General features: G+C 34.1%; 1 protein-coding gene across 2 annotated transcripts; it reads left to right on the top strand.

Moving 5' to 3' along the window:
* The first annotated feature begins 562 nt into the window (after nt 1–562).
* LOC126725514 (OVARIAN TUMOR DOMAIN-containing deubiquitinating enzyme 12-like) lies at nt 563–9,009 on the top strand. Of its 2 annotated transcripts, none has more exons than XM_050430280.1 (13): nt 563–726; nt 1,234–1,283; nt 1,394–1,895; nt 2,015–2,187; nt 3,309–3,382; nt 3,547–3,601; nt 4,640–4,714; nt 4,821–4,894; nt 4,982–5,030; nt 5,984–6,068; nt 7,273–7,332; nt 8,564–8,652; nt 8,738–9,009. In XM_050430280.1, the coding sequence occupies exons 3-12, from the start codon at nt 1,568–1,570 to the stop codon at nt 8,647–8,649; spliced, it is 1,059 nt and encodes a 352-aa protein (XP_050286237.1). In that variant the 5' UTR covers nt 563–726; nt 1,234–1,283; nt 1,394–1,567; the 3' UTR covers nt 8,650–8,652; nt 8,738–9,009. The 2 variants fall into 2 exon arrangements, with proteins under 2 accessions (XP_050286237.1, XP_050286246.1); XM_050430289.1 differs by lacking the exon at nt 563–726 and adding an exon at nt 765–922.
* Nucleotides 9,010–10,882: the final 1,873 nt, after the last annotated feature.

Raw genomic sequence — 10,882 nt, 5'->3', positions numbered from 1 at the left:
AAAAACCGATTGTTGTCTTGATCAATTCTCACTTACACCAAAAATCAATTAATACCTTAATTTGATAATAAAAAATTATCATTAAGTGAAACTATTAAAAAAAAATTATCATTAGGAGGGATTATCTGTCACGCAGCAACATAGAGTTGTGACAAAATGTGTGGGATATTATCATTATTGACAAGACTATTCACTAAACTTATAATTGAACGTACGTAAGAATAAGAAAAATGTGAAACGGTCAACGTCAAGGTGCAGAAGAGATTCGCTGAGTCTCCCCAACTTAGCGCTCTGATTGTCTGAAAACACTGATGACTGACCCCAAACCCTCGTGACGTTCGTAAACAATAAAAACTTTTTCAATTTTTCATTTTGGCCCTTTCCTCAATATCACTTTCACTACTTCACTCACTCACTCATTCCCATAACATCACAGACTTCCCAATATTATTCTCATTACTATTACCATTTACCTACTATTCTGTGGCGTCTCGCTCCCGCTTTCCCATATATGCAACAATATTTTACCAATAATTCCTTCTCCTTTTTCTTTTTTTAATAAATTAAAAAAAAAAACAAAATTATTCTCTCTACTTTTTTTATCTTCTTCTTTTTAATTGAAAAAAATTAAAATAATTTCATTGATTCTTTTTTTGGAGCTTTTTTGATGTGCTGTCTCGATCAGCGATTGAACATGATCCGATTGTTATTCAAGTCGGATCGAAGGTGAACCGCTTTCTTCACTTATTTGAATCAGCTCTTTTTGTTTTTCATTCGAGATTTGTTTGCTAAAATGTAATAACGGTCTGTTTGGTTGCCGAGAAAAAAATATATTTATATATGAATGAGTGAAATGTGGAGAGCTTCATTTAGTAGTTTCTTTAGAATGGTGAATTCAACTGAACGCTACGGATCTATAAATGTAGTGTGATATTTCTTATTTAAGTTTCTAATGGCTTTTTAGTTGTTAATGGTGTCTCATTGTGTGTTATCAATTTTTTGTGATTTTTTTTTTTTTTTTTTTGGTTTTTGGATTAATGTGTTTATGCACATTGACATGCATTGCATTTGCATGTTCACTTTCATGTATAAACTTTTCTAGCTGATCGATTTGCACAATATTTCTGAAACTTTTTTCACATTCTTATGGTTCTTATTCTGTTTTGAAAGAAACTTTCATTTTCGATTTTAATGAGTGTTTTTTTTTTTTTTTTTTCCTGAATGTGTATGCAGGTTTCATCTTGTACATTGTGGAATTGCATTTGGATCTTAAAAATCTATTGGTAAGTTTTATTTTTGGGTTTTATTTTTTATTTTTTTATGTTTGTGATTGTGAAAGCAATTGTTTTGGTTTCATAAGAGTAAATAAGTGTTTTGTGGAATTTTGTTTCAGAGTGAAGAGGTCTGTGATGCAACTTTTCGACGGATTAACTATTGCCTTTGAATAAGTAAAATTACATTTGAAAGCTCTAATTACTGAGGTTGATTTTGGGATTAGAAATTTTTAGTTTGGAGAAAAAACACATCTGAGCTAAGAATTTTGATAATTTATATATATATATTACAAATGACTACATATGAGCAAGATCCTGATGTTGTTCGATGGGGTCTTCAGCTATTTGACAGCGATCCGTATTCTAGTTGTGGGTATTATGGCACCATTATGCAACCTGATGTGGATTATTATCATGGACAGTATTTTAAGGAAGATAATTATGATACAGAATGTGGAAATTCAGAAAATGATGAGCTTATTGCTCAAGTTCTTGAAGAGCAGCTATCACAACTTACAATTGTAGAATCACCCGGATATCCAGATGAAGAATTGGAGCATTTGCAAGTATCTTCCTTCTCACAAGATTGGGTTGAACAATCTATGGGAAACTGTAGCTCTGGTATTTCTATGTTTCAAGAATTTAAAAAAAAAAAAAAAAAAAAACTAATTTATATTATTAGTTTGGTAGGTTTTGTGCCTTGTTGTTTGGTTGGGTTTATATTGTTCATAAATTTGTAGGGCAGGAGTGTGACCGTGAAGAAGTTGATGATATGGGGCCTACTACTTCATGTTCTTCCCCTGAAGAAATTATGTACTATGGGGATGAGTTGTTATATTTATCAGATTTGACAGATGAGCATGCTCTTGATGGAGAAGTGGGGAAAAGGTTGAATCAGATGGTTCCTGTTCCTGTAAGTGTAGCATCAAAATAGTTCTAGACTTCTAGTTATGCATTTATATGAATGTTGACCGTTTTTTCCTTTTTTTTTTTCTCCCTCCTAGGACTTTTATAGGCATTTCAATGTTATGCTACTGCTGATATTTTGATTTTGATTTTAAATATTTTTAAAGTAATAAGAATATATTAGAAAAGAGCAAAAAGGGTGCACCATTCTTGCACACGGGAGGTACACGAGTAAACACGAGAATAATTAACTTATGAAATTTAGTAACTCTGAAATCTAACATATTAGGAAAAGAAAAGCAATCTGTTGCTGCTCTGCTAGCGTATAATGTCAGAGGAATCTGCAGCTTCATATCCAGAATTGTAGTGTCACATCCTTCAAATGTGAAAAAAATCTTATTCTCAAAGTACAATGTTCAAAATTATGACATTTGTATCACCCCAAACAACCTCTCCAACAAGAAAACAGCTCTAACACCAACCAAGGCATGATTTGCCTAACCCTGAAAAGAGAAAAATAAGTGACCTAAGTTCTCTTCAATTGGAGCAACAACGGAGTAAATGATTCACAATCTCATTGCCATTTTTACATATGCAATATTTGAATATTTGTAATATTTAAAACGTGTTGAAATTTTATGCATTTAATGCCTCATGTAATGTGAAGAATCTTTGGTGTCTTATGCAGATTTTAGTTAAGCTACTGACATTTGGCTAGTGTAATACGGGTGTTTTATGTGTATCAATTTAGATATGCAAGCCACTAAGGGATAATCTTCTACTGCTATATTGTATCTCTGAATTTCAATTACTGTATTGTAGAATGTTGACATTTTGACCCTTTGCATATTTACTAAGATTAGTATTTATTTATTTTGACCAAATAGCATCTCCTTCCCCCACAAATTTGGTTTGGAAGGTGAGGTCATAGAATCAATCCTTTATTGTTGTGTGAATTGTATTTACCTATCTCAAAAAAAAAAGTGCACTTGTTTGGATGAATTACATATATCAACTTTCCTCTTTCCTTTGTAGCCTTTCATGTGTGTGTTATGGGTAGGGTAGTTCAGAATCATACTCAAACAGGCTGTTTTTAGTTTTACTCTTAAAGTCTCATGTTTGTTGCAGCATATACCGAGAATCAATGGGGAAATACCCTCAGTTGATGAAGCAACTTTAGATCATCAAAGGCTACTGGACAGGTATTATGTGTTCTTAATATCAATCCTTTCTTCTTTTCCCTTCTTTCTTTCTCTCTCATTCATAGGAGCTTCTTGTGTCAGGTTTTGTAGATAAGATTTTCTTGTGAAACTGTTTCATTATAATATGATGCCGGAAATTTTTTTTCCCCTTCTTTCCTCTTTAGATTGCAGGTATATGGGTTGATTGAGCAGAAAGTTCAAGGAGATGGTAATTGTCAGGTTAGCTTGTTCCGCTCATAGCATTCACTTGTAGATTGTGTGTTTTTGTGCTGTCTTATGTCTGATATTACTGAAGCCTTTCTTTGCTTTACCTTACAAAAGTAGACATGGTGAGTTATGTTTTTTTGAATTTCTATATATACATTTCTCAATTATTAATGGGCTTTAACTTTTATTGTTGGGTCTTGGATAAGTGTAAGCTAATGTTTTGAGTTCCATTTTGTTTTTATTCTCATCATTTGCCTCTTTATGGATTTTTTTTACATTTCTTTTTGTATATTGATGATTTGACTTTATTCAACAACACTGATTACTTGAAAAAAAAAAAAAATTATATCTCTAAAAAAAGATTATCTTTGTTGTCTTATAAAAGAAGCGATTTCCTTTGATATGAATGTAAATCCCGAATGTCATAAGCAGTTTTGACTTTGTGATTATCTACTAAGGAAAGCAATGGTTTCTCTTGAAGGTTACATGATTAAAAACCTGTGTTCACTTTTTTGTATTAATTGCATCTTGTACTTGTTTTATGATTTTTCTTACTGTACAAAATGCTTATAGATTTTAAACTTGTTTCTTTTTGCATTCATAAGAATTCCAGTTTACACTTCTATGAAAGTTTTAGACTAAAGTACACTTTTGGCCCTTAAATTTTGGGGTTGTTTTCATTTTGGCCCTTAATATAGTTCTGAATTAGCATGACTGTAAATGATACAAGTATATGACATTTTGTTTACTGATTATTGTTTTAAATTTGTTGTCTTTTTTATTTGTCTAACTATGCCTTTAAGGGGGTTGGTGATTGATTAACAATTCACTTCTATGATCATGAACTCCCACAGTGATTTATAACCTAAATCTGACCCGTAACATTTTAGAACAATGCATGTTTACCGAAAGATAGTGCTTGCGATTTTGCATAGGCCTATTATATAGACTATAATTTAGTTTACGCCTATCGTAGTAAATGCTGACTACTTATCTATTGTGGTGCTTGATTACTCTCATGATGTCTCATTAGTTCCATATTTATTCCAGTTCCGTGCTCTATCGGATCAATTTTATCGAACACCTGAGCACCACATATTTGTCAGAGAGCAAGTTATAAATCAGGTTGGTCATCTAGCACTGTAACATGTTCCTTTTAAACCATGAGTTCAAGTTTATTGGGTGTGGTTATTGTTGTGATGTTTATGTGTGGCATATTTTGAATGATCAGCTTAAGACTTCCCCGGATATATATGAGGGATATGTTCCCATGGCTTATGATGACTATTTGGAGAAGATGTCCAAGTATTTTTCTACTCTTTTTAGTTTACTTAATTATTTGTTTTAGGGTATATTTTGACCTCGCTTCTGCTATCATTTGGATGAAAATAGGAGCGGTGAATGGGGTGATCATGTCACTTTGCAGGCTGCTGCAGACTCGGTATGCTTTAGCGATTTCACATTCTTGTAGTTATGATGGATTTGTTTGATTCTTTTCTTTTATTTCTTCTTTCTTTTTTTCTTTTTTTTTTAAATTTTTTTGTGTAAATCTTACAATTAATTTAGCTTGCATCATTTACTTTTCATCTGTCAATCTCTATTCCAAACTAATATTACAAAGTCGTATTAAATAGCTTAGAGGTCAACATTGGCCTTTTTCCTGTGTAATGCTTCTGTGCTTATAAGTTATAATGACTATTTTTATGGGTGAAATGGTTTGTGGAAAGCATTACAACATAAATTATGAGGCATTAAACCCAAGGGTTAGCACAATTGGTTAGGGACCATGCCTCATGAAGCAGAGGTCATTAGTTTAAATCTCCCCTTTCCCCATCCCTTGTAGCCAAAACTCACTTATCACACCCCCCCCCCCCCCCCCCCCAAAAAAAAAAAAGGGAGACATTAATCCTAAAACCTCATCTCCATTTTGTATGAGTCATCAGTCTTAAGCTCCATAATTTATTTTAAACATCTTTGGGGAAGGGAAGGGGGATGCAGGATTGGAGGAGTTCAATCCCTTTTCTGATTGGCTGTGAGACTAAAATGTAATTGTAGCTCAGGATGCTGTCTCCCAATGCTGCATATGAGAATATCACCTCTGATGGGTGACTGAATTCTTTCTGGACTTTATTTGATAACATTGCACTTAGGTCTGCTGTGGAGGACAATGTACCTTATAGGCACATTGTAAATGTTAGATACTATTTTCAATTTGTCCATTCCCTACAAATTCTACATATAGTTTGCTTATGTGAAATCATGTACTGCCTATTTTTAATTCCATTAAATCTTGAACGCATCAAGTGTCCGTGGGCTTAAACTTGTTTTTGGACGCAGTGCTCACTTTTTGGGCATTTATTCTTCTTTCTAATGTGTTCGGTGATCTACTTGCAGTATGGTGTTAAAATATTTGTCATAACATCTTTCAAGGACACCTGCTACATTGAGATTCTTCCTAATGTTGAGAGGTCGAAGCGAGGTACTCTTTATGGAGTTATGATCTCCCAACTACAAACATTAGAAACTAGGAATAAATCTATATTGGTGCATTGTTTTAACCATAATTTGCTTCAGAAGGTGCTTCATCAAGTGGTGATGTATTTGAAGTTCAAAGTAAGGTAGAGCATGTCACTTAGTTGAGAAGGATGTTTGCTGGACGCATGTGCATGTTTTAAGGCATCACTTAGCCATAGACCATTTTTGGAATTAATTAGCAACCCATGAAAGGGGTATTTATTTCTCTTATTTTTTTATGGAAGTTTTTATTTCTCTTTTTTTTTCCCATTAAAATGAATTTAAATGGTTATTAGCTATGATTTCTAAATTGCTAACAACCACCCCCCCCCCCCCCCCCCTTCTCATTAAAAAAAAAAAAGAAGAAGAAGCAAGCTTGGGACAACTGTCTTGGTGCACCGGGTGGTTGGGTCCATGGGTTTCCTTTGGTATCAAAGGTAAAACTAAGTTTTTGGGGGCATCTTCCCTTGATTGGTCCTTGTGTGTGTGAATTGCCTCTCCTCAACTAAATTTTTTGCTCATACTGACCATAGTGGGATTTATGTTCTCAAAGACATGTGCCTTGTACTTGTGCACTTGCATTGTTCATTCATGTGCTCCTTACTTTTATATGCAGCCATTTTGGTTGATAAAGAAACATATGTCCTCCACTTATATTGTATAAAAGAATGCAAATAAAAAAGGACTGATATGTTCAGGCTCCATTTATCAAAATGAAGTCATTTCTGGAGAGTTTTTTTTTTTTTTTTTTTTTTTTTTTTTTTTAACTCATTAAATACTTAACCCTAGGCCCATATCATGGTAGATAAGCCTGTTTTCTAATAAACCTTTCCAATCAAGTCAAAGGGATACTGTAAAAAGAAGCTGTTGTGTCAATATAGTTGTCATCATTTGAATTGATGGTATATCATGTTTTCATAACAGAAAATTATACCCAATGCTGCAAATTGATTCTTAGTTTGATGGACTTGCCATGGTTTAACTTCTTTGTCCTGATTAATCAATTCTTGGGTTTAAGTTCATGCCCAAGGATTTTTCTGAGTGGTTTTCTTGTTCTTCGTTGTTCCATTTTTATAAAAGAACAAAGAATGTCTCTTTCTTGGTGAGCCTTTTTTGTTCTTCATAATGTGCAATGAAATGAAGGTAATCCAGTCTTCTCTTTTTTGCAGTAATTTGTTTGAGCTTTTGGGCAGAGGTGCACTACAACCCAATATATCCTGAGGAGGGAGGTAAAAATCCACATCTTTTATTACTGGGTATTATCCAATCCATAGATACTATAATCAGGAAATTGAAATATTGAAATTGTTATTCTATGGGATGCAAGTTGGTATATGCTACTAAATCAAAGAGATTAATCCCTACTATCAGGTCCTGCTGGTCCATATTCTAAAAAAGTCTGGGGTTTAATTGGGGAAGCTACAACATTTTAGAGGGCCAAACATAGGATACAATTACAGTGCCACCACATCCCCACATGTAGCAAATTCCTGCATTACTTCAACTACTTTAATGCCCCCGCTTGGTCACAAGCTCATGTTACTAAGCTCGGCATAAAAAGATAAAGGTTGAAAGTAGTAGTTGATGCCACCTAATAAAATTCTAGAAGTATTCATGTTAAAACTATCACCAAATGAAATATCACTAGAAAACTTTTAGATTTCCATGTGTATCTTTGCCACGAGAAAACTTTTAGTTTTCCATCTCAGATACTGTACATTTCAGGGCTCTCTCTCGCTGAATGAAATATCACATATGAGAGGACAATGGTTCTTTTATGGATACCTTTTTGAAGAAGAAAATGATTTCAAGACAAATGAATTGCATGGGTAGAAAATTCTAAAGAAACTGGAGTCACCGTTGTGGCACCACACATTCATACAAGAAGCTTAAATTATTCTGAAACTCCCTTCACAAGTCTCCTACAATGCTGTATAGATGACTTTAGATAAATCTATACCCCATCAAATGATGATATTTGATTTTTTCTTCTTTTTTAATATTTGTTCCACTTTCTAGCCTTCTAAGTTCTAAGCATGCTGCTGTTAAGTTTCCTACAAAAGGAGGATACAAGAGAAAAAGAAAGATAAATAGACTTGTATATCTCTAGACAAGCATAGTTAATGCATCCAACGATGTGGAGGCTTATATCAGGCTTAGTTTTAACAAGGTGTTGAATTTACCTTATTCTAGGTGGCCCTGGATAGAATTCATAGAAATATATAGAATTCAAGTTGATCTATACCCTGAAGCTTTGTTAAGTTGTCCGAGCATTTGATCTTTACACAGGACTATTTTAGACTTGGTTAGTGGATTGATTGTTTGGTACTCGTGTGGTTGGGTTTAGTTGGTGCCATCAAGATTATATTCAGATCATATAATCAGAATAAGCCATTTTTTCTATATTGCATTCAAAAATTGGTAATGCTTTGCTTTGTATATGTTGTGGTTTTAATCCAGATGAGCTGCCAGCATCTGTGGTTAAGAAGAAGAAAAGAAGGTGGATGTCGAGAAATAAGCATTTGGAGTCACTGGATCAAGACTGAATGGTAATGATAGACATTGCTCTGTTATTCTCTAACAAACAACTTTTTTCTCATCTGCTTCTGAAAGACTTTTCCTGCTCTCTTATAGCACTTTTCACTGGATTCCTTTGAGAGTGGATTCTAAGAAAGATACCAAAGGCATGAGTACTGCTATGCTTAGCCTCACTTGTACATCTCCTTTGATGCAACTCTAGACCGCATTCTTTTCAAAAATTACTTTTCTATGTAAAACTCTCCTTTCAGCTCGGTGTTTTTTTTTTTTTTTTGGAACTGTTCCAACTTGTGTACAAGTAATCAGAGCTTGTGTGTGCTGTCGCTGTCAGAGGTATCAGGAAATTGAGATCCAGGCTGAGATTAGAAGTTAACTTTTTAAATTTTTCCCTCAAACCTTGGATCAAGAAAGTTTTTAAACTTAGAAAGTTATAAAGTTTTTTGATCCAAGGATTAAGGGAAAATGTTAACATTTTAAAACTCTTAATCTTACCCTTTGAAAGAATTTGCATCCTGCGCACAGTGGATCCCAATCTTGGTTGAATGGGATTTGAACTATTAGACGTCTCCGTTAGAAACACCAAGAAGTGTCACTTGAACTACAAAGCTCTTTCCTTAACCTTTCTACGAATGTGCTTCTTGGGTTTCCCCCCATCCCCCTTGAATAACTTGCTTCTTGGTATTAATCAAAAATTCGATAGAATGTTGACACTTGATACAACCAAAAATGTTACATGCTCCGGCAGCTCATCATCATTTTATTTCTTCATAAAATTTTATATTGGGTTTGTGTGAAATAATTGATGGTTGCATGGATAGTCTAAAATGATGAAATTTTTATAGTTATAATTCCATATTTTGAAATCCAATCAATTATTAATTATTCGGATAAAAATGTACCTAAGAAGAAAATCCCATTCATCCTTAAGTTCTTGACCAATCAATAATTTAATGTTAATCATTGCTTGGTCCACCTCGTTTTCTTTTTTGCATTACCCGAATCTAAAAAGCTCCAACCCTCATTTTTTTTCCTCACCCCCACACAACCCCCCCCCCCCCCCCCCCTCCCAAAAAAACACACACACACACACACACAAAACCCTAATATTTTCTCCAAATAAGTAAAGTTGGAAAATTCAAATCAAACGCAAACTTGTGTATTTTGGACTGAAAATTCGTTTGATTCACAGAATCAAAAACAATTTTAAAAAATAACTCAAAATTCCTTGATTCTTAGAATAAGAATACAAGATTTTCCGTTTAAGAAGTGTACGCTCCTTTTTTTTAGATGAAAGTGTACACTCTCTTGTTTGTTTGTTTATTTATTTTTTGGGAATGTTAAGATTTCTGTGGGGGCCCAAGGACCGAGGAATGATATAATGAGCTGTAGTTATCACTATTGAGACCCAAGGGTAGGATGAGAAGAGACAAAAAACTTCTGGGAAGTTCGGATAAGGAGGATAGGATATAGAGAGAGAATCATGGAAGGTGAAGGAAGTTTCTAATGAGAGTCCACCTGCTGCCTTCTCATTAAATGTCTGGTAACAGCTTTATCAGTTGCATTGATAAGGAAGTGACCTGAATAATGGAATTCACAGCTAAGCAGCTTCTTTTACCACCTTCAACAGAAGTTTAAGGGGACAAGTGTCATAGGGAGAATCTGGGTAGGTGGAGATGAAGGGTCAGGATACGATGGACTGAGAAGTATATAAGGAAAGGGAACTTCCAGATAAAAAAGGGGTGGGAGGGGGGTGGGGGGTATTATAAGAAGAACATTGAGAGAAAGAAAGTGAATAGTATACCATTTTGTAAACAGTGTACCATTCTGTGTAAGAATTGCCTCCTAGGACAAGATTTTGGCTTTTTAAGGTCTAAGATAGATTAACAAGTGGAATTGGGTGAAGAAATTGCAAAGGTGCTTGCCCCCTTTCTTCCTAAATAAGGTTAATTTAATTTTCATGCTTGGCTTTACGAGTTCAAGTAGGCAAAGGTTCGGATAGATAAGGAATGCCAATTTGGTTTTCAATGAGTCATGTTTTTGCATTAGAGCCCCACGTAATGGTCAACCTATCCCTTTTTTTTGTTGGTAATATTTCTTACCTAAATTATTTTACAAAGTTTTACACACAGCCCAAAATTAGTGTTGTAGTCTTGTAGATTGACATTTAGTGTGTGTTTGGGTTAGGATGAAAAATGAAAATTATTTCACTATTTAGCTTATTTTTGCTACTATTCATGAATT

Source organism: Quercus robur, chromosome 1, assembly GCF_932294415.1.
Source record: "Quercus robur chromosome 1, dhQueRobu3.1, whole genome shotgun sequence".
NCBI classification, from domain to species: Eukaryota; Viridiplantae; Streptophyta; class Magnoliopsida; order Fagales; family Fagaceae; genus Quercus; species Quercus robur.
This window is presented reverse-complemented; position numbering and strand designations above follow the sequence as displayed.